At 41.8% G+C, this 27,677-nt stretch overlaps 1 protein-coding gene across 2 annotated transcripts in view; it reads left to right on the forward strand.

The window, feature by feature from the left end:
• The first annotated feature begins 761 nt into the window (after positions 1 to 761).
• Positions 762 to 27,677, forward strand: part of CNBD1 (cyclic nucleotide binding domain containing 1) — a 128,601-nt gene continuing 101,685 nt past the window's right edge. For both annotated transcript variants that reach the window (XR_014550405.1, XM_083623374.1), the window contains exons 1-4: positions 762 to 854; positions 9,744 to 9,807; positions 16,104 to 16,217; positions 21,656 to 21,814. Coding sequence is in view for 1 of the 2 variants with exons in the window: in XM_083623374.1 (XP_083479500.1) it covers positions 845 to 854; positions 9,744 to 9,807; positions 16,104 to 16,217; positions 21,656 to 21,814 (347 nt within the window). In the remaining variant the exon portion in view is untranslated. The remainder of the gene's footprint in view (positions 855 to 9,743; positions 9,808 to 16,103; positions 16,218 to 21,655; positions 21,815 to 27,677) is intronic.

The raw sequence follows: 27,677 nt of genomic DNA on the forward strand, positions 1-27,677 counted from the left end.
AATTTGGGTTGTTGTTATTTGATTATGGTTTTATATTCTGATTTTATCCTATGTACCGCCCTGAGACCTGTGGGTATATGGCAGTATATAAATTCAGCAATCAATCAATAATTTGGACTCAAGAAACCATGGGCATTTCTAGTTCACCTGCGAAAATAACTGAACCCCTTTGGGCATTAATTTATAGTCTTCTACTGCTTATCCCTATTAATCATCAGTCATTGATAGATGGGATTGGTTCAGATGGGTTTTGTTCATTTTATTGGATTCTGTATCCAATTGTGCTCTGTAGAGTACTGTGTCACCAACAGATATAGTTAGCAACAAAATCCTCTCCTCTTTTGTATTAATGGTACATTTACATGACCAATTGCATAACCACTTAGATTATCTCTTGCATTTATTAATGTGGCTGTATATTACTTAACAGACATTGTAATTAAGCAGTATTAAAATGGTCAGAATAAGTAAATAAACAGACCACCTGGGTGATCATTTCATATATCTTATAAAGTGGACTCTGGTCCAGAAAAGCATTTGTCACAACCAATGTGTCACCCTTTAAGATGCAACGGGACTCTTAGATGTGTATTAGCAAACTTGGAGACTGAACAGATCTCCAAAGAAGATGGATATGGGAATAGATGATTTCTTCACTGGCAATTCGCCAGCAATGGGACCAACAATTGTCTTCAATATTCCAAATTGCCATGTTGGCCTTTTATCTTTATGACTTCATCAGAAAATATCCCAACCTTCTTAGAATTTGAACTAGGATTCTATTAGGACTCCTTCAGATAAAACAATGATAATGTAGGTCTCTATTTCCACAGAACCAAAAGGAATGCTAACAGGTAAGCATGTAAATCTTCAACAATTCTTTTGTTACTTAAACTTGAGTTTTATCCAGATGTAGATAAATGTCAGAGATAGTTATATTTTTAAATACATACTTTTCATTTTTTTTAAAGGATCTGTCCATTTAAATGGAGATATAATTTGAAACAAAGTAAGAACCAGATTTAAATTGTTAAGTGTGTGGAATTCTTCCAGCTACCACAGACTATTATTACATGTGGATTCTTGTAACAGATGCAGCAGATACAATGGCATCAGATAGTCTGAAAATTCCATATGTGGTTGTGTGATCTTGACCACAGGATATGTATGAGAGCAAAGACTAAAATAATTGTTCTGTAAACTAGACTAGACTTACAAAACTTGTGGCCCATCAAAATGAATTCCGACCACTACTAGCACTTGGCAGGCTTAAAAATCCTGTTTTCAGGTCAAAAACTGGAGATTTATTGAGAACCTTGGTGGTTACAAGTTCTGCTAGTCTGAAACAGAATGAAAGAGTGATTTTTAGCAAACAGTATGGATTGATATGAAGACTAAATACCAGCTTCTTTTCCTTTCTATGGTAGCAGGAGAATTTGGTTGGCATAATATTCCAGGGGTTTAGTCATAATTTTGACCTATCCCTGTGTGAAAGACTCAGAGTGAAACAAAGTCATAGTCTACAAAGAAACGTAGACTAAAAGAAAGTGCTCTACATGGGTTTGCAATTGTTAAGCAATAATTGAGAAGATTTTGGGTGCTCCCAGGTGTGTGTGCACTGTGGGATCAGTGCTGCTTCTACAGCACTTGGGCACGGTCTCGGCCCAGTATACCTGAAGGAGAGTCTCCACCCCCATCATTCAATCCAGACACTGAGGTCGAGCTCCGAGGGCCTTCTGGTGGTTCCCTCACTGCGAGAAGTGAGGTTACAGGGAACCATGCAGAGGGCCTTCTCGGTAGTGGCACCTGCCCTGTGGAACGCCCTCCCACCAGATGTCAAGAAAATAAACAACTACCTGACTTTTAGAAGACATCTGAAGGCAGCCCTGTTTAGGGAAGGTTTTTAATGTTTGAAGTTTTATTCTGTTTAATATTTTGTTGGGAGCTGCCCAGAGTGGCTGGGGAAACCCAGCCAGATGGACGGGTTATAATTTATTTATTTATTTATTTATCACATGCAGACTTTTTGTAGTGCCCACACAATATTATTGTCATAGAAATGCCAGCCCATATCCCCACCCTACCCCAATTTAATCTGGATTTACACTTTCTATGGAAAATCTGAAAAGTTAAAATAAAAACTGTGGTCAGTAACTTGTTTGTGATTTCTGAACAACCTAATCCTCCATCTGGGAGCATTCCCATCAGGTTGTATCATGCAATGTCAAAGACTACAATATGGTCTCTGAGCCATATTTGCCTGCAGTTATGTGATGGGTGTATTGGGTGACCCAGCCCACACATGGATTCAACCATAGTGATCCGTCAGGGATTTCTACAGCATTATGATTCATGCTGCCAGTTAAAGAGACTTGCTAATAAATTTCTATGGCTATATTACTAGATCATTTCCTTGCTTATTTATACATTCTATGCCATCAATGTGTGTGACGCCTTAGAATCATAGAATCATAGAATCATAGAGTTGGAATAGACCACAAGGGCCATCGAGTCCAACCCCCTGCCAAGCAGGAAACACCATCAGAGCACTCCTGACATATGGTTGTCAAACCTCTGCTTAAAGACTTCTAAAGAAGGAGATTCCACCACACTCCTTGGCAGCAAATTCCACTGTCGAACAGCTCTTACTGTCAGGAAGTTCTTCCTAATGTTTAGGTGGAATCTTCTTTCTTGTAGTTTGGATCCATTGCTCCGTGTCCGCTTCTCTGGAGCAGCAGAAAACAACCTTTCTCCCTCCTCTATATGACATCCTTTTATATATTTGAACATGGCTATCATATCACCCCTTAACCTCCTCTTCTCCAGGCTAAACATGCCCAGCTCCCTTAGCCGTTCCTCATAAGGCATCGTTTCCAGGCCTTTGACCATTTTGGTTGCCCTCCTCTGGACACGTTCCAGTTTGTCAGTGTCCTTCTTGAACTGTGGTGCCCAGAACTGGACACAGTACTCCAGGTGAGGTCTGACCAGAGCAGAATACAGTGGCACTATTACTTCCCTTGATCTAGATGCTATACTCCTATTGATGCAGCCCAGAATTGCATTGGCTTTTTTAGCTGCCGCATCACACTGTTGGCTCATGTCAAGTTTGTGGTCAACCAAGACTCCTAGATCCTTTTCACATGTACTGCTCTCAAGCCAGGTGTCACCCATCTTGTATTTGTGCCTCTCATTTTTTTTGCCCAAGTGCAATACTTTACATTTCTCCCTGTTAAAATTCATCTTGTTTGTTTTGGCCCAGTTCTCTAATCTGTCAAGGTCGTTTTGAAGTGTGATCCTGTCCTCTGGGGTGTTAGCCACCCCTCCCAGTTTGGTGTCATCTGCAAATTTGATCAGGATGCCCTTGAGTCCATCATCCAAGTTGTTGATAAAGATGTTGAATAAGACCGGGCCCAAGACAGAACCCTGTGGCACCCCACTAGTCACTCTTCTCCAGGATGAAGAGGAACCATTGATGAGCACCCTTTGGGTTCGGTCAGTCAGCCAGTTACAAATCCACTGAGTGGTAGCATAGTCAAGACCGCATTTTACCAGCTTCTTTACAAGAATATCATGGGGCACCTTGTCAAATGCCTTGCTGAAATCAAGGTAGGCTACATCCACTGCATTCCCTTCATCTACCAGGCTTGTAATTCTGTCAAAAAACGAGATCAGGTTAGTCTGACATGACTTATTTTTCAGAAATCCATGCTGACTATTGGTGATCACAGCATTCCTTTCTAGGTGCTCACAGACTGTTTGCTTAATGATCTGCTCCAGAATCTTCCCTGGTATTGATGTCAGACTGACTGGGCGATAATTATTTGGGTCCTCTCTTTTCCCCTTTTTGAAAATAGGGACAACATTTGCCCTCCTCCAGTCTGCCAGGACTTCGCCTGTTCTCCAGGAATTCTCAAAGATGACTGCCAGTGGTTCTGAGATCACATCTGCCAGTTCTTTTAATACTCAGTTCATCTGGCCCTGGAGACTTGAATACATCTATACTAGCCAAGTATTCTTGTACTATCTCCTTAGTTATTCTGGGCTGTGTTTCCTCTGCTGAATCATTTGCTCCAAATTCTTCAGGTCGGGCATTGTTTTCTTTATCGGAGAAGACTGAGGCAAAGAAACAAAAAAATTTTTTTTCCTTCCAGTAGCACCTTAAAGACCAACTAAGTTAGTTCTTGGTATGAGCTTTCGTGTGCATGCACACTTCTTCAGATACACTGAAACAGAAGTTGCCAGATCCTTTTATATAGTGAGAAGGTGGGGAGGGGTATTACTCAGAAGGGTGGTGGGAATGGGTGGTTGGCAGATAGCTGAGATGAGCCTGTTGACGACTCTTAACGACTGCAATAGGTCTTACAGGAAAAAGCAAGGGGTGAGAAGGTGAAAAATGGCTTTGTCATGTATAATGAGATAAGAATCCAATGTCTTTGTTCAGACCAGGTCTCTCCATGGTTTTAAGTTTGGTAATGAGTTGCAATTCAGCAGCTTCTCTTTCCAGTCTATTTCTGAAATTCCTTTGTAGTAATACAGCTACTTTGAGATCTTGTATAGAATGTCCTGGGAGATTGAAGTGTTCTCCTACTGGTTTCTCTGTCTTGTGATTCTTGATGTCCGATTTATGTCCATTTATTCTTTGGCGTAAGGTTTGGCCTGTTTGTCCAATATAGAGAGCTGAGGGACACTGTTGGCATTTGATGGCATATACAATGTTAGACGATGAGCAATTAAATAGTCCCGAGATGGTATGTGTGATGTTGTTGGGGCCAGTAATGGTGTTGTCCGGGTGTATGTGGCAGCAAAGTTGGCATCTGGGTTTATTGCAGGCTCTGGTGCCAGTGTCCGTGTTACGTCTGGTTGTAGTATTATTGTGGGTTAGGAGTTGTTTAAGATTGGGTGGCTGTCTGTAGGCAATGAAAGGTCTTCCTCCCAGAGCTTGAGAAAGAGAACTGTCATTGTCCAGGAGAGGTTGTAGATCTCTGATGATGCGTTGTACTGTTTTGACTTGGGAGCTGTATGTGATGACTAGAGGTGTTCTGTTATTTTCTTTTTTGGGTCTGTCTTGCAGCAAGTTCTCTCTGGGTATCTGTCTGGCTCTGTTGATCTGTTGTCTAACTTCATCTGCTGGGTATTTTAGTTCTAAAAAGGTTTGCTGTAGATCTCTTAGGTGAGAGTCTCTGTCTGTAGAATTGGAACAGATACGGCTGTAACGTAGTGCCTGGCTATATACAATGGACTGTTTGGTATGTTTGGGATGGTAGCTAGAGGCATGTAGATATGTTTGTCGGTCAGTTGGTTTACGGTATAAGGTGGTGTCTATGCGTCCATCCTGTATTTTTATAGTAGTGTCCAAAAAATGTATTTCTTGCATTTAAGAGTCGTCAACAGGCTCATCTCAGCTATCTGCCAACCACCCATTCCCACCACCCTTCTGAGTAATACCCCTCCCCACCTTCTCACTATATAGAAGGATCTGGCAACTTCTGTTTCAGTGTATCTGAAGAAGTGTGCATGCACACGAAAGCTCATACCAAGAACTAACTTAGTTGGTCTTTAAGGTGCTACTGGAAGGAAAAAATTTTTTTTTGTTTTGACTATGGCAGACCAACACGGCTACCTATCTGTAACTGAGGCAAAGAAGGCATTGAGGAGTTCAGCCCTTTCTGTGTCCCCTGTTTGCATTTCACCATCTTCTCCTCTGAGTGACCCCACTGTTTCTTTGTTCTTCCTTTTGCTACGGACATACCCATAAAAGCCTTTTTTGTTGCTTTTAACCTCTCTAGCAAGCCTGAGTTCATTCTGTGCTTTAGCTTTTCTGACTTTGTGTCTACATGTGCTGGCTATTTGTTTGAATTCCTCTTTGGTGGTTCCCCCCCTTTTCCATTTTTTGTACACATCCTTTTTTAATCTTAACTCAGTTAAAAGTTCCTTAGATAGCCACCCTGGCTTCTTTAGGCACCTTCCATGTTTCCGTCTCATTGGTATTGCCTGAAGTTGTGCTTTTACTATCTCCTTCTTAACAAACTCCCAGCCATCATGAACTCGCCTTATATATATCTCTGAGCCCAGGAACCTTATAAATTTAATGAGCCACGTCATATTATATCATCTATGTATTTGTGCCCAAGGGCACAAATTGGGACATATTATGTAGAGATGACCCTATGATCTTGCCCTTACATGGGAGAGGGTAGAACACATCACGTCTGTGGAGTCAAGATACACAATACTCTAGGGAACAGGTTGAAAATTCAGTGATCTCAGTAAACATGAAAGCTGGACACATAATTATAAAATAAGATAAAAGTTGGCAATGACAATTGCCAGGCACTACTCCTAGGAAATAATAATGAAAGGCTTGTGCATGCAGTAAGGAACAATTGATCGGACAGCAGCATCTCCAAAGCAGGTGGCCAGAGGTTATAATGGATAAGATAACAAACTGAACATATGCCAATAGTGAAGTTGTAGTTCAAAGTATTAAAGCCAGTGGGAGCATTTCCCCCCCATCTTGGTGTCATCAGTAATCTTCACTGCCCAACATTAATTAAACTACTCCCAGTACAGATCTTTAGGGACCTCCCCACTTCTTCTTTTTCTCTTTACTTTTATCCATTGTGAAAGTGGTCTGCTAAATTCCATGTTCTGCTTTCTGTTTCAAAACTTGTTAACCTGTATATAAGCAGACCTCACCATTTATGCTGTGGCTTCTCAGTTTTCTTAGGTGTGTTTAGTGAGGGATTTTATCAAAGGTTTTTGAAAGTACATAACCTTCAACTGTATAAATATTGTATATCACACCTCTAGTGGAAATCGGCAAATCAGCTGCAAATATATCTGAAAGTTCATGTCAGGTAGCCATTGCTAATCAGCAGTTTGGACAGTACTGTGTTAAGAGGTAGGCCTGAGCAGAAAGACCACTTTGGAAGTGAGATGCAAAAGCTGCCAGCCCAAACCTATTTTTGGTATTTGACTTACATACTTATGTATTTCCTATAAGCTCTCTTCCCATTCTATCTGCCTGAGACCCACATTCAGAAGACTTGCTGGAAGAAACTAGTGTTGCTAAAGTTTCTGCATTTCCCATTGACTCTTTGGAAGTTACTCTGAGCCAAGAATATACTTTTGTTTGGAAATATCCATCTGCTTAGGACCTATTTGGTTTTTTTTTGGGGGGGGGGTTTCTTTTCTTCACTCTGATATAATTTCACTCAACCTTTACTTTCAGTCCTCGATGGTCATTTTTTTGTCTCCCGCCACACCTGGTTCCTCTTCTTGCTTCTCGTCTTTTTGTGGTTCCAGCTTCATTTTCCACAGTAGGTTCATCCCTTGCTCCAAAGATGTTATTTTGTACCATTTTCTTGCCCGTTGAAAATTCAGAGTTACTGGGTGGCCCCAGCTATAAGTAATTCTGGCATTTTTCAATGCTGCAGTACAGGGTTTCACGCTCCTTCTCCACCTTATAGTTTCTAGGCATAAGTCATCGAACACTTGAATTGGTACTGATTTGTACATCTGCTGGTCGGCGATCTGTCTTGTTGCTCTCATAATTTCCCTCCCTTATATTAACTAGCAAATCTCATGACTTATATTTCTAGGTGCAAGCCCCTTCTTCTGTAGGTGACTGTGAATCTGTTCTATGGCCACTTCTTCCCATTGAGCTTCAGGAACTATCTCTTCCAGACACCTCATCATATTCTCACAAAGAGTTTTGGGGTTCTCACCTGATGCTTCAACAAAGCCACGCAGGTGGACATTAACCCTGTGCTCCTGATTTTGGATATCGATCATTCTCAGATCCCATTGCTCAATTTTCACATTATGTTGCTTTATCTTTTCATCATTGTTTTCTACTTTCTCTTGGATTTGGTCCATCTTAGCTTCCACTTTATCTATTCTTACTTTGATCTCTGAAATTGCTTTGTCCATTTGAGTGGCAATGTCTGTCACTGTCTGGTTTCTGAGAATCTTGTTACCTTTCTGCCTCATTTCTTGTGTTGTATCCAAGCTGTCTACTGGTTCTTGATGCCTTTTTTCTTAGATTTCACCCCTAACTTCTCCACGCTCCTTCTCTGAGTTCCATTTCCATTTTTCCCATTTTTGTAAATTTAAAATGTATACCTAATTTTGGAGAGAGAGAAAGTCACAGTGTGCAAAGGGACTCATATATTTTTATATGCTCTCTGGACCACTCAGGATTGAGCCTTAATTGTGCCTGTTGGCAAACATCAGGAGAACTGCTCTTCTTTTTATATTCTTAAGTAGACCCAGTAGGCTCAGAGAAGAACCACATTTTTTCTTTGTCAAGCATGAACTGAACAATTATCAAATTCACTTTTATTCAGAAAGCTCTATGAAAACATTAAAAAAAAAAATATCTCAGCTCAGATGCTGATAGCCTTCCATCTGTCACATGGAGCTGCTAAGAAGGATTAGGAAATAAAACTAATTTACTGGAATTAAAATGAATTTAATTCGTGCCTGGCAAGGAATTCTGAATGTGAACAGGAAACGTTGGTTTCAACGTCAGTAGAAAAATCAGTAACTCTGAAATTGCAGATGCTATTGAACAAGGACTCTTAAAGGTATGGTTATGCTTCTTTTGTACTTCTTTCACCCGATGAAAATGCTTGTTTCCAATTGGGTACACCTTGAATGACACACATCTCTGGCAATTATTCTGTGTCATTTATAGTGATCCAGTTATTTTCAGCAATGATTTGGGGCTGCCAAACATGTTGCAAAAATTCAAAGGCTACGCTTGCCTTGCTTCATTAGATGCATGCTGCATGCCCAGAGCACCTGAGGCAATTAAGCATCTGTGCCCATTTATTCTTCCAGGCTTTCCAAAACTTTTCTTTGAACATTTTTACATTTCCCTCTCCTCCCAGTTCTGGTCTCAGAAGCATTCTGTCGTTAGTCCTCAAGTCCCTTAGCACAGGATAATGTTGCTCTGTTCACAGTGCGGAGGATTCCAAATGGTTCTTTGCAAATTGAGTGTAATACTGAAGGACAGGCTGTATTGTTCCAAAAGACTTTTTTGTTCATCTGTGTGCTAAAGCCTCTGTTTGCAAATGGCACATTTTGTCAACACTGAAAACATTCACAGCGCAGAAGTACAGAGCTCCCAGATTACACGTCCGCATCTACATGTGTGCATAATATTGTGAATTTCACTGGCCAGCATTTCACATGCTGATGCAATGAGATGATATTTACCACATCATTAGGAAACACTAAAGTTCAAACAATAAGATTTAGTATTTATATGGAGATTTAGAGTGCTGAAGGCATTTCACATCTCTAGCAAGATCTGCAAAATAGGTCAGTAATGTTATTGCTGTATTGCAAAAGGAAAGACTATGGTGGAGAATGGGACAGGGCAAAGTCAAATGGATTTGGCTACAATTTTTAATCCAGTATAGGGAACAGTCTGTTAGCCAGATGCTAGACTCAGGGCTGGCCCTACCATTAGGCAAAGTGAGGTGACTGCCTCAGGTCATAGATGCTGGGGGACAGTAGAAGGAACTCCTTGTCTGTTCTTCTTGAACTCATTGGCCATTCCTGTCTGTTGGAGGACCAAGCAATTAATGCTACCCTATACTGCCCTGCTGCCCTAGGTCTGCTCAAGCATGCTATCATGCCTCCTGTGTTTTCATCTTTTGTACATTGTTCTGTATGTTTTAAATGTTAAGCTATGTATACATTTTTCAAAATAAATATTTGTAACAATGTCGTAGGTCTTAAGAAAGTGAACTATGACCAGTTGGACGCGTTATTGAGCATCAAGGGTCTTCAGAGATGGTAAGTTATCCAGTGAGTTTTGAGGAGGATGTTAACTGAAGCTCTTATTATGAAAGCAAAAATATCGTTTGATATGGAAGGCCTGTATAAAAACAGAACTGTAAAAAAGGGGTGGGAGAGAGATAATTGTGTATTTATAACTACATTCAGATATACATGAATTAATATAGCTTCTTCTTTTTACTTGGGTGATTTTCTTCTCTTATCCCCCCCCCAATCATACTGAACACAATCTTGAAGCTATGTACTGTGGCCAGTCAGATGCTAGGGTCTTCTCTGTGGCGTCGCAACGGGGGGACTGGGACGCAGTGCGCCCCAGATTCCATGTCTTTGGGGGTGACAAGAAGTCACCCCGCAGGGGTTTGCGGCAGCACGAGCAGCCATCGTGCTGCTGCAGCCACATGTGGAGGATCCTCCGTTTGCAGCTGAAGCTGCGAGCAGAGGATCCCGGCGCCGGGGGCAAACCGCTAAGTACAGCACATGCGCGGCATCACACACATGTGCTGTACATAGCAGTTTGCTGCTGGCACTGCTCCAGCACCATACGGACGGTGTCAGGATCCTCTGTTCACGGCTGTAGCGGCAACGGAGGGATCCTGGCACCATCCATACAGCGCTGGAGTGGTGCCGGCAGCAAACCGCCGCACATGTGCCCTACGTAGCGATGCCCGCCCTGGGTGTCACGACACCTTCCTTCGCCCCTGTCTATGAGGTCTTAGGCCTCATCTGCACAACACAGTCAAAGTAGTTTCATACCATTTTAAACAGTTATGGCTCCTCTTAAAGAATCCTGGGAAATGTCAGTTATTAAGGGTGTTAAGAATTGTAGCCCCTCACAGAGTTACAATACCCACCCCAGTGATTTAACAATCCATCCCTCTTCCCAGAGGACTCTGGGAATTGTGGCTCTGTTACATACACAGCATGCATCCATTTTAAATTTACAAAATGGCTAGAATGGAACATTCAAAGACAATATTCACTGGGGAAATGGCACCTTCCTCCACTGCTGTGATCTCAGTCCAGTTTGGAGTTCTCTATGGCTGCTGTTTGTTAAAAAAAATTAAAGAACTCTCAATGTCTTCTCTAGTTTGGTCTTAGTCTGTTTTCTGGCCATTGGTTTAACAAGCAGCAGCATCAACATGAAGGCTGGTGTTGAGTGTTTGAGGCTGCTTATCAAAGGTCTCAATGTGGCACAATTCGATTGCAATGTCTTGAAGGGAGGCACAAACCCAGTAAGCTACATTGTTTGCTAAAAGCAACCACTCAAATAGAAACTGGAGATTTTAAGCACTTTGTGATGAGTAGCCTGCATGGATCATCGAGGAATGTGGCTAGGAATGAGAAAGCCTGAACATTTTCAGATCGATCAATCAAGACAAGTCTGAAGAAGATTAGTGCACTGGATCTCTTTAAAAAGGATGTAGTCTGTTGCTTTGTTCTGACACAGCTTTCCCCTCAGGCTGCAAGCACAAAGCTTGACAGTTTGCTCGAAATTTCTGAAGCCCAAGGAGATAGGTCTTCCTGAAATGCTGTAGATGCAAATACATACACACAGCTAATTCTCCCCTGGCCTCCTCGCTGGCCCAAGTAGGACTAATTAAGCTAGCTAGCCCTGGTGACCATCTAATGCTTATTAGATGGATTTCCCCCCAAATTGATTTCTGAACTTTGAATTTTATTCATGTTATTCATGTTTTTATACTGTATTTTATGCTGCTTCTACAATTAAGTGTTTTAAATTTGTTGTTAGCCACCCTGAGCCCGGTTTTCTGAACCGGGAAGGGCGGGGTATAAATAAATTTAAGTATTGTTGTTGTTGTTGTTGTTGTTGTTAATCAATGGCAAGGGACTTGGGGTAACAAATGCATCCATTCTGTTCAAGCTTCTATGGAAATGGGACTAGTTTTGATTATTTACAGAGAAGGTTCCTACACCTGTGTAGATTAATAGAAACTTTCTGCTGCACTGATTGGCTGTTGAATATAACAGGCAAAATCTCTTTGGTGGATACATAGGAATCAAGGTCTTTTCGCTGCCCCCCCATGAAATATTTGAGGGGCCACCCACCAAAGTTGATGGGCATTGCCATTCAAATGCGGTGTGTGCAATTTCTTTGGGTCAATTATGCAGGGTGGGGCTTATTTGCCACCGCCCCCATATTTTATTCAAGTTGGCACCTCTGGGTGGATACATGGTTCAGGCTTCTTTTTCTTCACGAGAAGAAACCCTGCTAATCAGTAAACACTGCTTTTGGGGTTTTTTTTTTAAATAAAGCTTTCCCCAATTTAGTGCATTTTTGGATTACAACTCCCGTAATCCCCAACAGTAGCCATGCTGGATGGGGTTGATTGGAGTTGTAGTCCAAAACATCTGGAGGGCAGCAGGTTGAGGAGCACTGACCTACAGCATATCTATTCAAACAACCTAACTTGAGTTGCACGCAGTGCCTTCAGGCCCAGGAAGGGGATGCTTATTAAGAACATGGATACAGTAAGTTCAATGGGCATTGAAACATAGAGGTACACGTGTCTCTAGATTTGACTCTGCATCAGCTGCACACACATACACTTCCCACCCCCTGTGTGCAGATCTCCTTTGCTAAATGGTGGTGTAAATAGTCCACATGAGAAACCTACCAAATACTGAACCTGGTCAAAAAGTACAGTCGCACCTTGGATCCTGAACGCCTTGTGAGTCGAACGTTTTGGCTCCTGAATGCTGCAAACCCGGAAGTTAGTGTTCCGGTTTCTGAATGTTCTTTGGAACCCGAATGTCCGTTGTGGCTTCTGCAACTTCCAATTGGTTGCAGGAGCTTCCTGCAGCCAATCGGAAGCTGTGTCTTGGTTTCCAAACATTTTGGAAGTTGAACGAACTTCCAGAACAGATTCCATTCAACTTTCAAGGTGCCACTGTAATATAATACTATAATAAGTAGATATCCTAATGCCTTATGAAAATTGTACCATATTTCCTGGAATATATAGGATGCACTTTTCTTGGACAATGGTGACGAAGAGTAGTAAACCATTTCTGTGGTGTAGATTTCAATGGTAGGAGCCAGGCTGACACTTCATTTCCCTTGATGTGATCCCTAGTTCTAGATCAGTTCCTATTTCATGTAACTCCATCTTCCAGTGATCCATTTGTTCTAGTGTTATCTGGAATATACATTTACTTGGAAGATAATAACTCAAGAGAGTTCTTTGGTATAATCAGTCAACTGCTTGGGGCCCCCTCCAAAATGGTTGCCTGACCTGCTAGAAAGTCAGCTGTAACTATGATGAGATGCTTTCACAAACACGTCCCCTCTGTAATCATGTTAGTAACAAACTTGATTTCTGAGTTGACATGACCCTTTGATAAATCATTGCCTCAACAGAGCTACAAGGAATTACCTGTTGTGCAAATGTCTGTCTATAGAGTTTGAATTTAAAAACTGACTTAAAAATCACAGTGAGGTAGATGGGCTGAAGGATGTAAGCCTGAATAATTTATTGATGGCATAACCTTTGAATTCAGGACATTTCAGAACTGCATTTCTGCATAATTAAGGGCAATTTTCTTCAAGATAGAACATAATTAAAGAGGAAAATTCACTTGGGGTATATTTAGATGATGGTGACATTAGTTAGACGCATATCAGACTGCACCTGCTGCCTTTTCTAATATGGAAGGCAGAGATTTACATTTTTCTCAGGCCCTACGAGAAAGCTAAAACATTTAAAGGCGATGGAAGATATTGCCAACTTTTATTAATCTGAGAAACTGTACAAACAAAACAAAATGAACGAAAAATGTAAAACCAGAACTCTTGCTTCAATTTCTCACGTCTGGCATGTTTCTGAAATATAACAACATTCTCTTTCTGTTTTGTATGGTAAGAGACATGTAACACCAAATCCAGATCATATATATAAATTAGACCAAGGATGGGGAATATTATTGAGACTGAGGGGCACTTTATCATGGGAATGTTCTCTGTGTGTGTGTGGCATTCCAGTTGCTGGAAGGGCAGAGGCAAAATTAGTCAAAATTGCTAACATAGGATTGCACTCTACCCACACGAAGCATTGGGAAAGGTTAATCGGTGTACCGATCGGTGTAATCTACTTTAACCCCCTCAGTTTATGATTATGAAAAAGAACTCAAACTGACTAATCACTTGTTCCAAAGTGGAGGAGTGATTTGCAGGAGAATATGTTTGTATGGGGTCTCAACGTTGAGCAGGTTGACGAATGGAGAAGCAGGGGGGCAGAGCCCTCCAAGTGTTACTAAATGAATTCACACACTCATAAAGTTTTGCTCTACTAATTTCTGAGCTAACCGAAAAGGCTCTGAACATTGCCCCAGCTGTTGTTAAATTTAGGACCACTAGATTGGGGAAATGACTAGTCATAATTCTTTTATCTAATATGCTTCCTTCACACTGTTTTTTCTTTTATTTAATACAGCTTCTCGTTTAAATGCTTCATTGTTTTTATTTTGACAGTGGTATTGCTTGGTATAAATTGTTTTATATTTGTGATCTTTAAGATGTATCTAATTTGACAGGGGTATGGCCCTGGTTTTATGTTGATAGTTTTTAGGCTGTATCTAATCTTAGTTATTCTTGGTTGAGCGAAGCAAGGCCTTTCATTTAACTAGCCTGTTGTGATGCTGTTGTAATTGGATTGCAAACCAATAAGCAGTATGCACAACAGAATAGTTTAATAACTCCATTAAAATACAAGATATTGGAATGAAATGTGGCGATGCATTCAGGGCACCACGCTTTCTTACAAATTCAAATGTCAGATTTCTTTCACACTCAACACCAGGTTGAGACTCATGCCCATTTTCAAAGTGGGGCAGAGGAAAAATTGAAAGTGCAATGTGAGAGACTGAAGACTGCCACATCAAGACAGCTGAATGAGACTCGCTGTTTATGCTCAAAACAACATTCTTTATTTTAAGCATGGACCTCAGCTCATCTTACACATCCATTTTCAAGGCTGACGAAAAAGGTGGAAAACACAATGCAGTGTGATGTGTCCCTTTGAAGATTGTGACATCGGAATGAAAGCTGGTGTGCATGTTCAAGGCAATTTTACTTTTCATAGAAGCCACACTCATTCTCAAGGAAGCTGAACACATGCTAAACATAGTGCAATGTAATTTGCTTGAAGACCGATACACTGGAGTGAAAAAATGGAATCTACATTCAGAACAGCATGCTGTAATTCAACCCCCTCCATCCATTTTAAGAACAGTTTGTTGAGAACTTGCCATATCAAAGAAAAACAAGCCAAGAACCCTTTAGAACTTGGAACATATGCACCTATACATTTGGTTGCAGGAATCATAAGAGCAAAACAAGCAGACAACTGAAAACAAATGTACAGTCCCTAGCACACGGGTCCAAAAGAGATTGTAGCATGACATCTGAAAGTACTAGTCATTATTACACTATTATATAAAGCTTCAGATAGATGGCTGGCCCTTTCATGAGGCAAATGGAGGCAATTGCTTCAGGTGGCAAGCATGGGGAGTGGAAATCTCCTTGTACTACTTGCCTTCACTAGCTAGTCCTGCCATTTCCCACCTGCTGCCCCCTAAAGTTTAGGCAGCATTTTTAGTCAAAGCAGCAAACCATGACAGTGGCTCAGACACTCTCATGAAGCCCACGGAACTCAGTGTCGGAACTCCGTTCGACTGAGCCTTTGAAATCACCTCCGACAAACAATTAATGACCTCGAGCCTTTGATTAGGCTCCAAGCACATTCTTCAATCAGCAGAGCTCCCAGCACAGGGAAGGATGAGACCATTTGAGCTAAATTGTAAAAGAGTTTTATTTCTAAACTATGCAGAACAGACAAGACATCCTCTCTCTATGAAAGCAGAGAGCAACTGAACAAAGGAACAAAGGAAACAGGAAACCACTAACGTCACATCCCGTCTCCTTTCCCATGAGACTCCAATAGCCTGGACTGTCTCTGGAATGTAAACACAATCCTGTGACTCCAAGCAGCTGCACAGTGATAAGAACAGAAACTAACACTCAGTGTGGCTTACTTCTGAGTAGGCAAGCATATGATTGTGATTTTTAGGTACTGCTGTATTTGCTTGTCATTGTGTGGATGGTGGTTGACTCAATGACCAGCACAACCTTACACCATCTTCAGGTAGTAAGCAGGATGTTGGATCATGTCAGCTGAACCTTATACTAGCTGAAGTACAAGCCTGGGACAAGTAACAGCATTGCCTAGAACTTTACTACTGAACAAAATAATCACTGTTTCCCTATTTCTCCTTAGGGATAATCCTTATACCACTGAAGATGCTCATCGAAAGTTCTTGGAAACTTATCCCAAAATATTCATTAAAGAAAAGGCCATATTGCCAGGGATTCCTGAAAAAAGAACAAAAGGGTAATTCATATTTTAAACAATTCTGTATATCATGTGAAAAAAAGTGAAGACTAGGTAAGCCGATGAGGATATGAGGTCAGTCATCGCCACCACATGCCACAGACTAGCTGTGGAACACAAAGATTAGTAGCTAGTGGTAAATTCATTTTCTGCTTGAGCAGAAACATCTGTTTGTTGCTTCAAAATGCATTTGTCCTGCCTTTCAGAAAGTGATTGGTTGCATGCACCCTGTTCATAGTCCAAGTGCGCTGCAATTTTCTGAAAAGGATAATGGTGGCAAATGTTTTTCTTCAGCGCTGGCTAAAATTCAATCCATGGATAGTGGTTGTTCTATAGCCATATGTACTTTTTGTTGTTCAAATTAATGAAATCTTCCATATTGCTGGCTTTTAGATTCTCCTGCAGTGCAACTGAGTGTAGGAGAAAACAAAAAGCTGAAGACAATATTCAATTCAGAAGGAGTAGATGTTCATGCCACTTCTAGAAGCTTTTACGGGGTTTAGAGAGTGTCACCTTTTCCAGCTAACTTTCTATGGGGGATTTGGGGGGGAAGGGGCATTGCCCAATGCAGAACATCTGCTCCACAAGCAGCAGGTCCCAGATTCAATCCCAGGCATCTCTAGGTACTGCTGGGAGTGCTGCCTGCCTGAAACCCTGGAGAGCCATTTCTAGTAGATGTCAGCAGTACAGAGCCAAATAGGCCAATGGTCTGACTCAGTATAAAGCAGATTCCTGTGCTTCTAAATTTATTGTAAAGCAACATTCCATGTAAGGTTGGGGAAAACTTCTGAGGAAAAACAAACCACCTGAGGAATTTTGAGGGGACCCAAACATGTTTAAATCATGTAATTATTGACGCTATTGCTGTACCTGGCCTGAAGTGAAAATGAGATGAGAATTTAGACATTCCTTCTCAAGTGAGGCAACTGCGCAATCTCAGGAGAACCCAGAAGAGTTCCTATGAGACTTCTTGCAGTGTGGTGTGGTGTTGGAGATGCTGAAGCTGGGAATGAAGGATACAGAAAATGTGGACCAGAAATTGAGAGCTGAAATTGCTCAAGTTTTGGGCTTCTTTGCTTTGGGGAGTTAATTCATGTTATTACATTTCATTAAATAGTTGTGTGATATTGAAGCATTAGACATGAATTATACAACTGCACATCATAGTGAAGCATTTCCAGGATTGCCGAGAGCTAATCTGCTCATTGAGACACTGCTTTCTTCCCATTTCTTCTCATCACTTTTGGGCTCCTCTTTCTTTTGCCCCATTCAACCCACCAACAGCTTATCCTATGCATCCAGTGACTGCCTACAGCAAGGATGGGGAACCTGTGCCCCTCCAGTTGCTGTTGGGCTAAATCTTCCACCATCCCTGACCATTTGGCATGCTGGTTGGAGCTAAAGGGAACCATAACATTTAGGGATTAACACATTTGGCTATCTCTGATCTAACTTCATGATAGATCTAACTGAATATGCCAGGGAGTAAAGTTTGGCCCCTTTGCTTGCAGAAATTGTGCTCTGCCACTCTGCCATGGTCTACCCTGTGTAGCTACATCATTAAGGAAATCTGCCTCCCATGTCCTTCTCCCATACTTATCTCTATCCTGCTTATATTCTCTACATCAGGCACCCCCAACCTGCGACCCTCCAGATGTTTTGGCCTACAACTCCCATGATCCCTAGCTAACAGGACCAGTGGTCAGGGATGATGGGAATTGTAGTCCAAAACATCTGGAGGGCCAAAGGTTCGGGATGCCTGCTCTACATTGACTGGTGGCAATCCATGTTATAAGCAGAGTGGAAAGCTGGTCGGGCTTGGGGGAGTGATCATTCACACATGTCCTTTGTGATGTTAATGGATGGGAAGCTGCGATGAGCCAGAAAGATTCAGAAGGAAAGAGGAAGAATGGGAAGCAGGATGTGGAAGATGTATTTTACATAATTTTGGTGTGTGCAGAGGTGGAACTCTAGCTTTGGCTGCATACTGCTAGTTTCCATTTAATCACTAAGCCTTGATAATATGAGGATTGCTGACTACTCTCTTTTACTTGGCAATTGTCTGGCTCATCTGGCAGAAGAACTTTGTCAAAACTAGGTGCTGATTTCAGGAAGTTATCTTTCACTTCCTTATAGACTCAGAGCTCAGCTGTGATAGGTCATTAATAATAATAATAATAATAATAATAATAATAATAATAATAATAATAATAAAATAAGTGTCCGCTGCGTGCAATTGCAGGGGGAGAGCACCCATCCCTATGTGTGTGCATTCCTCACACATGACAATCTATATATGCCCTATGCTATAGAAGCTCTATTTGTCTAGGTAATTTTACAGTTGGCAATCTTATAACACAAGATGAAATATGCCAGGAGGACAGCAAACTGCAATGAAAGAGCTCAGGTGCAACAGTGGTTAAGTTGCAATTCAGCTCTAATAGTGGTAAAATGCCTCCCAAAAGAGGTAGGTATGATAAATCTGGTGATGCCATTGTAAATTTCATTTTTACTTTCAGGTCCTTGGGGGGAAAATCAAGGAAGGTTATATATTTGCCACCACTCACATTGGTCAATATTATTTAGCAAACAAGAATGCTTTGGAAGAAGATGATTACACAACAATATGACCTTTCTTTCCTGGGAATTTATCATTTAAAGTTTAATCTAGCCCAGTGTTTACAGAGATAGGATTTCTAGGTTACAGTGGACAGAAAGTCAATCTCTTTGCTTTCAGGAAAGCATTCAGTAAATTACGGCACTTAAAATTTTCTTCTCCTTATTTTTTAACAGAAAAGTAAGTTTTACAGATCAGCAAATTGCCCAATCTTTAAATGGGCGAAATATTTTAGCAACTTAGACTTTCTTCCTTGCTGATGCACCAAAATTCTTATTTTAATAGATACTTTGAATTACTTTTAAGTACCGCTATGCACTCAGAGTAATTTTGCTTACAAGTGAGCTGAGGATCAATGCAATCAGCTAATAAGATTATACACATTAACTGTAAAGCAATATGCTGTAAGGGAACAAGGCAGATGCATACAAGATTGAATTTATTGCCTGATTCACTGTTGCAGTAATGTTCTGTGGATTTTTTAAATTTTATTTTGCTGGAATTGTGTTTTTCTATATATATTTTTTGGGGGAGGAGAGAAATGAGACAACATGCACTGAAGGCAAACTGCAGCAGACCATCTGAGAAGAGGCATCTTAATAAACAAAATGTTATCCCATCACCAATGCTACCCTTTTACAGAACTTTACAGTGAAGAAACAGTGCCCTAATGTAGTATTCTGCCCATCCTGGGAAGCAGGAGTTTAGCTTGGTACCAGTTTGAGCAGCATGGTTTGTATCAAAGCAGAATGATGGGAAGGGGAGGGAAATACAGTGCTGACCCCAAAGGTTTGCCTCTGTAGTTAGTGCTCCTCTTCAGATTCAGTCAAATGAAACCTTGGTTATGTTGACCTACATACAGCAGTTGCCAATATGGTGCACATGGGCACCAGTGTGCCTCTTAGTACTTCCTATGACACACACAAGGACTCAGTAAATACCGCAATGCTTGAGATATCCTTTGAGTTGGCACACATGTCTTTTCCCTCTCACTATTATCCTTATCAGCTCTGTGAGGTAGGTTAGGCTGAGAGCTGCTGATTGGCCCAAGGTCCTCCAGCAAGTTTAATTAAACCTGGGCTACTCTTCCCATCAGGGACGCGGGTGGCGCTGTGGGTAAAACCTCAGCGCCTAGGACTTGCCGATTGCATGGTCGGCGGTTCGAATCCCCGTGGCGGGGTGAGTTCCCGTCGTTCGGTCCCAGCTCCTGCCCACCTTCGAAAGCACCCTTAAGTGCAAGTACATAAATAGGTACCGCTTTATAGCGGGAAGGTAAACGGCGTTTCCGTGTGCTGCTCTGGTGCCGGTTCGCCGGAGCAGCTTTGTCACGCTGGCCACGTGACCCGGATGTGTCTGCGGACAGCGCTAGCTCCCGGCCTCTAGAGTGAGATGAGCGCACAACCCTAGAGTCTGTCAAGACTGGCCCGTACGGGCAGGGGTACCTTTACCTTTTTACTTTACTCTTCCCATCATCAAGACCTGGAAAGGTGAGGTAGATAACTTCAAGGCTCACCAGCTGGGACTTGTGTTCTGTGATTTTATAGGCTGGTGCCATTTTAATCCATACTAAAAAACCAAAGCAAAGGAGAAGCTCATTTTCAACTGGTGTATAATTATAATTAATGCTGTTCCAACATGTCCTTTTTACTTGAATTTGCTATTTGATTGCCTATGTGATATTGTATTCAAATGCTTTCTTTTTAAAAAAATCCATCTGATAAATTTATCAGTGCTGCAATAGTAGCAAGAGTAATCTGCTAACTTAAAAGTCTACTGCAATAGTATTTTCCTTCATAGCAGATACGAAGGAAACCTACACTTGAATTTTGTGAAATACGTAAATGTTTATGCTGGACCAAAGGAAGAGAAATTGGACTACTGTTAGATGAATTATAGAAAATTATTAGAGATATAAACCTATAAGCCTGCCTTATATTGAGTTAGATTGCTGGTCCATCTAGCCCTGTTGTCTGCTCTGAGGCGCCATCTGCTTTTACATTCAAAGCAATATCATGGCACTTGAATTCTGGGAACTATAATCTGCTAAGGGTTCTGAGAGTTGTTATGGGAACCCTGTTCCCTTTACAGAACTATAATTCTCAGAGTTCCCTAGAAAGGGAGTGACTATTAAACTACTCTGAGTTTTGTAGCATTGTGAGGGGAATGGGTGATCGCCTGACAGCTCTTAGCAACCTTAACAAATGACAGTTCCCAGGATCCTCTGAGGGATGGCACGACAGCTTGAAGTAGTGTGATACTGCTTTAAATGTATAGTGCAGATGGAATCAGACTAGCAGCAGATCTCCAAAAGGGCAGAAATCCCACCCCCCCCACCACGGAGATATGGTTCATTCTCCAAAAGGCCAAGTTCCTATTGGTGTTCCACCAGCCTGTGGGGAGATGGAATGTGTGAAATGCCCCTGGAAAAAGGTTGCTAACCATGCCAACATTATTTTGGCTTCCCTCAAAATTCTTCAGATGATTTGCATAAGAAAGAAACACAACATTTGCTTCAGATTTTGCTTTGGGCAAAACCCAGTGATAATGGAGTGATGTGCAGAATGCCTGGAAAAGTTTTGTGTCTCTTACTTAAACTCTTCTGGATTGCCTCAGAATCCCTCAGAAGTTTTGCCTGAGGAGGAACTCCCAATTTTGCTTTGAATGATTAGTAACATTTCTGTGGCAAACCCTTGGTTCCTCACAAATGCCAAGGTATAAGCATGTGAGCCTATTAACCTAATAAATCATGCTCTATTTTCCTAGAAGTTACATGATGAGTTTGCTCCAAATCTAACATTCTGTTTCTCCTTTTTGTCCCTAGGTTACATTCATGTGAGCTTGGCAAAGGCACTGTACCTAGCAAAGGTTCTCACAACATATCCATCTATTTAAATTTGATTAAAAAATGCCAGAAGTTACGTTCTGGTTCTCCAGAATTCGTAGAGAAATTGAACATCCTAATAAAGATACTCAGGAAGATGTAAGTATTAAATTCATTCTTGGCCTTCTGTCCTTTCCAGCTCAGTTCTAAGGTCTTTCAAATATACATCATGAACTGGCCTGGAAAGTTAGCAGTGAAACTTATATGACAGGGATAGGGAAACTGTGGCCCACCAGATGTTGTTGGACTCCAATTCCCATCAGCCCTGGCCAGATTGCCAGTGGTCAGTTGTAGTCCAGAAACATCTGGAGGGCCAACCCTGTTGTAGGGGTATATTCTTGTGGATGCATCCTAATCACATTGCTTTGAACGAATTGCTTTGCCCATGCCATCTTCTAAATGGTTCGTCTTTAAATTGCGCTGTCATTTTGAGGCAGGGATCTCAATTGCTAAAGCTAGCAAATGCATTATCATTCCAGCAAAAGAGCTGTGTTTTGTTTTAGGTTAGATTTTAAGTATTAGTAGCTAGCTCTAATCCCCTACCAAGGCAAAGTGCATTTATACAAATTTCTACTTTGTCACCTTTGCTAATTTATGTCACTTTAAAGTTCCATGTACATTGAGGGCAATATGTTGTTATTTACAATCAGCCCTATAACTTGAGCAAGAGATGTTCAAAAATGCGTAGTTATAGTTTCAGCCGCAAGGCACTTACTTGGGTGACACATATACTAAAATTGGAACGATAGTGAGGAGATTAACTTGGTCCTGGTGCAAAGATGGCACACAAATTCATGAAGCATCCTATATTTTTATACTGTCTGAGGAGAAAAGCAGTTACCCCAGTGTGTATGCCATGTTCCCATGAGCAATGTTGGTGTGAAGCAGAGCTATGTACCTCCCTTGTGGCTTTTTAGAAGGCTGACAGGGCAACCCTCACAGCAGAGGATCCAAAATTAGATCACCACTGTTTAATGAAGTTAAGCAGCCAAAGTGTGTGGAGAGATCTGATCAGGATTGTGATGCTGGATGATGGACAGTTACCCTTTCCCCCAAGGCCATGGTCCCAAGGAAAGAGCACCCTGAAAGCTATTTGCCCTACAAGGGGGGGAAACCTGCAGATACAGGCATTGTCCTCCTTGTAGGGCGAATAGCAGTTTGGAGGGTGATTTTAACCAGGAAAGTGACACAGGGGCATCAGGTGTTAAATCTCCTAAGTCCTGTTAGATTTCACCATCGCCACAGCTCCTTTTCAATTGTTAAAAAGTGGCAGGAGTTTCAGTCACAGGTCTCAAGCTCCAAGAGACATTTTTTTATTGTGCAAAGCCTTTGATGGGATGGCATGACTGCCAATAGGAAGTATCTGTGTGCTCTTGTTTGCTGGCTTTTTTTGTGGCATGCATTGTCTCATTATAGCTGAGCAGTTTTAATGATGTTAGTTCAATGTTTCGGTAGGATGGTTTGAACAGTTTGCTTGCATTCTATTCTTTTATGTGAGTTGCCTTTTGATATGTTGGGGTCTGAATGCGGGGTGGAAATATATAAGTAAAGAATAATGGTGAATACACAGTCATGATGGTTCCACCACTAGATCACACATCTATGCCGACTAGATAATCCAGGAACAACTTTGCCCTTATATCTGATTCTGAATAGTACTATATCATGCCATAGCTCTGATGTCATTTCCTTTTGTAGGTGTTTATTCTAACATTTATCCTGTCCTGTATATGTTGTAGCATCATCAGGGCTGTCTTAAGCATATGCGGCACCGGGGTAGAAAGATCCGCCCACCCCCCCACCCCCAGGTTGCCCAGTCCCAGGTGCGCAGGAGGGCAGAGCTGGCCGACCACCTCAGTGTCTTGCTGGCTCGGTCACCCCCAAACTCACAGCACAGAGCTGCCCGCGGCGCTCTGACCAATGGACGGGCTCTTCTCCGGACTCAACTCTCAGGCCCCGGACTCTCGGCCTGGCGCCCCTGAGAGACCGGCGCCCGAGTGCCCTGCACCCCTAGTGCCTATGGGTAAGAGGGCCCTGAGCATCACTACCTGTAATTCTTGAAGTTTTCTCTCTCTCAGTTTTCTCTCTCAACTGTAAATGACGGAGCAATCTCTATTTTCATGCTTGCAAGTCATGTTGTACTGTTTAATTTCCAAATGTTAATTAACCTGCCCTCCAGTAATGTCAGCTGCTGTTGCTACCACCACTGCTGCAGCCGGCTTGTCTGTCTGCCTCGGTGCCAGCGGTGGGGGAATGCAGCATCAGTCTGTCAGCACTTGGGCACATATGTTGTCTCCATGCTGTGCATCAGGTTTAGGTGCCAAAATAAGGTGTTAACAGTTATTAGGTCTGAGTTTGAGATCGAGGGTTTGGGGGGGGGGGGCTTGCTGAATGGTGGCTATGATTATAGAGGCACATGGCAAGCCAGAATGCATACTCGGCTTAATCTCAGAACTGTGCTACAGCTGTCAAAGGGAAGCCAGTTTGAGATTCCTATAATTCAGTTAAATAGGGATTCCCCCCCCCCCACTGATAACATACATAGCCTATTATATCTATTAAAATTGGCATCCTCTTTACTTGCCCTTCCTTACCCTATTTCCTCGCTCACATTTTTAAAAATACTATTTTTCAGTAGGAAAATAATTAAAAAGAACTTCCAGAAGTACATATTTTTATTCTCTGTGTGTGGTTTTTGTGTGTGTGTGTGTGTTTTGGTGGGGCTGTATGGATGGGAGGGAGGAACAGGCCAAAAAGGCTAATATGGCATGGTCTAAAGTAGGGATGGAGGAGAAATTTGATTTACTTTGCATTTAAAGGTGACCCTGATTTGTACTTTCTGAAACAAAGTGAGACCCAAAACACAGCCATCCTTTGAAATTCGCGTTCCTCTGAATTCTGTGGTGTAGTCCTCCAACTCAGTAATTGGTACAAAAATTTGTACACTAGCGTAAGAAATGGCATAGAATTGCATATATGCATAGGAAAGAAATGTATATATGTGGAGAAACTAGCTCTAAAATGCTGGTGAATGTTCACAAGGACTTTAAAAACAAATTCAGGGGAAACCGAATTTAAGTTTAGAAAAATAGGATTGTGAGAGAAACTAAAACTGACAGAAGCACCCCACCAAGATCAGGTCTATAAATCAATCTGCCTCCGAACATCTGGTGCCTGAGGCAACTGCCTTACTCTGCCTAATAACTGGACCAGCCCCACACAAGATGCAGCCACTTTGCTGAGCTACGCAGGTTGAGATCTGGTCAGCACTTGCCGGGGTGAGAAATGTGCCTGGCAAACACCAGAAGAAATGTGGGCTAGAAATGCTTTAAACTGCTTAATGTTCCTTAACCACCCATTTCTTTTCTGCGCTCCTGAGTTTATATTCTGTTTACAAAGCAGCTCACCAGGTGTGGTAGAACCATAAAACCACAGATCTAAAACTCTGTGTTGGAACCATTTATGGAAGGAACCTTGATCTACTGGAGGAGACGTGAATATAGCTCAGGCATAGGCAAACTTGGCCCTCCAGATGTTTTGGGACTACAGCTCCCATCATCCCTGCCCACTGGTCCTGTTAGGGATGATGGGAGTTGTAGTCCCATAACATCTGGAGGGCCGAGTTTGCCTATGCCTGATATAGCTGATTGCCACCTTCTTCCTGCAGCAGCCATACTGTTGTAGGGGGTTCTCTGACCCTCTGAAGCAACTCTTGTGGGAGCAAAGGAGGCTAAAGCAATTGGCCAAATTTACTTCTCCTTTCCTCCTGTGGAGAAACTTGTAGGTCTCTCCACAGTCAGGATCCAACCCAATGGCTCAGAGACTGAGTACACATCATATGTTGAAAAGCATGTGTCCACCCCCTTTAATAATCCTTGCAAAGGTTGTTTACTCCCCACAGAGCTACAGGTCTCAGCACCCTTAACATATTACAGTTCCCAGGAGTCTGGCAGAAGGTGCTTTAAATGTATGGTATGTATGAAGTCCTTTTAAAAAAAAAAGAAAAAAGATTTGGTCAAGTGAATTCCTTTTTTTAAAAACAACAACCAGAAGTCGATTTGAATCCCCTCCCCCAACCATCTTCTCTACAGAGATGAACTCATAACTAGCTGTGAAGAAAATTCAGCTTGAGCTTTCAGCACATCATGTGCTGCAAATTCCCTTGCCTCATCCATCTGCCAGAGAATTTCAGGCCCTCCAGAGAGTGATGCCTGGAACATGATTTCTTCCCTGCTCCCATCAATTAACAGGTTTCCCTCTGAGAATATGGTGGAACTGAAGATAATTCTGTTTCTGTGCCATGTAGATGCAAAGTTTTTTCACACACACAAAAAGACTTCAAGGAGTTTTTCCTTGAAAATAATAATGCTGTAGCTGAAACTTGGATCAATTTTATTTTATTTTTTGCTGGAGTTATAGCATTTAAAGGAACAAGGTGTTCCACCAAGGAATCTTTTTCGTTTTAGGATTTTGGGATTGGGGGTTTTAAAAAATGGAGATAGCCCAAGGAATGGATGGTCTGTGGGTGGTATCCAATGACTTCCCCACCCTCACCCCACATGCTCCACATGCCCCCATCTGCCTCATATAATTGGGGGAAACCCCTGTGCAGAATTAGGTGGGGCACTGTTGGAGAGAAGGTGCTGCCCTTTGTCTTTCCCCCATCTGTTAATTCTCTCCCAGTTTATGCCTTAATCAGCAGGGGGGCTTAAAAACAAAATTCATGTGAATTCACAAGTATTCTGGGTGTATTTCCTCACAACATGCATTTCTAAGTATATTTTCCTTCACAGTTAGCATTTCTAGATACATTTTATCCCCAAATACACATTTTTATGTACATTTAGTATGTTTTTGAGCAGAGAGCTACATCACAAAATTTAGAGAAGGGCATATTCTGAAGGACAACTGTGTTCTGAGTGGCACATTAAGTCAGGAGGAGGAGGAGGAGGAGGAAGAAGAAGAAGAAGAATTTATTATTTATACCCTGCCTATCTGGCTGGGCTTTCCCAGCTACTCTGGGCGGCTTCCAACAAAATATTAAAATACAGTAGTCTGTGAGTCTTCTATGTTTGTAGTGGAGTTCACCAAAAAATGAATTCCTCAAGCATTATTTGATGGCCTAGAGAAAAATAGTGCAGGACCATGAACAGCATTCTGTGATTTCAAGGTTCTTGTATTTATTTATAAGACCTTTAACAACTTGGGTGCAGCCCTCAGGGACTGCCTGATTCTGTATATCTGGGGCTCTGTTCAGCCAAAACCCACTGGAACTCAGTTCTGGCACCTCTCAGGTACGCGCCATTGCCATTATAAGAGAACAAGGGAGGAGTTCATGGAGAGTTCTGGCACTTCTTTTTCTAGAAAAATAGCACTGCTTATATCCCTGCTTAATAACTGGAGTTTTTTTGGAGGAAGTCACTGTTAGTGGTCTTCCATGGCTCAGATGCACAGCTTGGAACCACAAGAAGCTATGCATTTGGAATTGTGAACCCAATCTTGTTGCCAGACAGTTGAGGTCTGGCAGGCCCCCTCCTTGCAGAACCTCTGGTGCTTACTGAAGACTTCTATAAAGCATTGCAACCAGATTATAGTTTTAATTCATTTTCAGTCTTACTGTATTGGGTCTCCTGTGCAGCACTTTAGAGACTACTGCGATTAAGCGGTATACAAACCTTTGAAGTAAAGTAAGTAAATGATTTCCCTGTATACCCGAAGAGAACTTTGGAAGCATCTCATCTAGTTTTGGTCTCTGCTGAGCTCGTTTATGTGGATTCTTTTTGGGTCATTGAAATGAATGGGAAGACAGTGGAAAACATTTCCTACATTGACACTTCTGGTTGCAGAATAGAAGAAACACCAAGCTTTGTAACAGCAGAGACAGTGTGTGCGTACGTGTGTGTGTGTGTGTACGTGTACGTGTACAGTATTAGAGCAACACCAGTATGCAAACTATCTTACA

The sequence above is a fragment of the Podarcis filfolensis genome (genome assembly GCF_964270895.1).
Source record: "Podarcis filfolensis genome assembly, chromosome: 7".
In the NCBI taxonomy this organism is placed as follows: Eukaryota; Metazoa; Chordata; class Lepidosauria; order Squamata; family Lacertidae; genus Podarcis; species Podarcis filfolensis.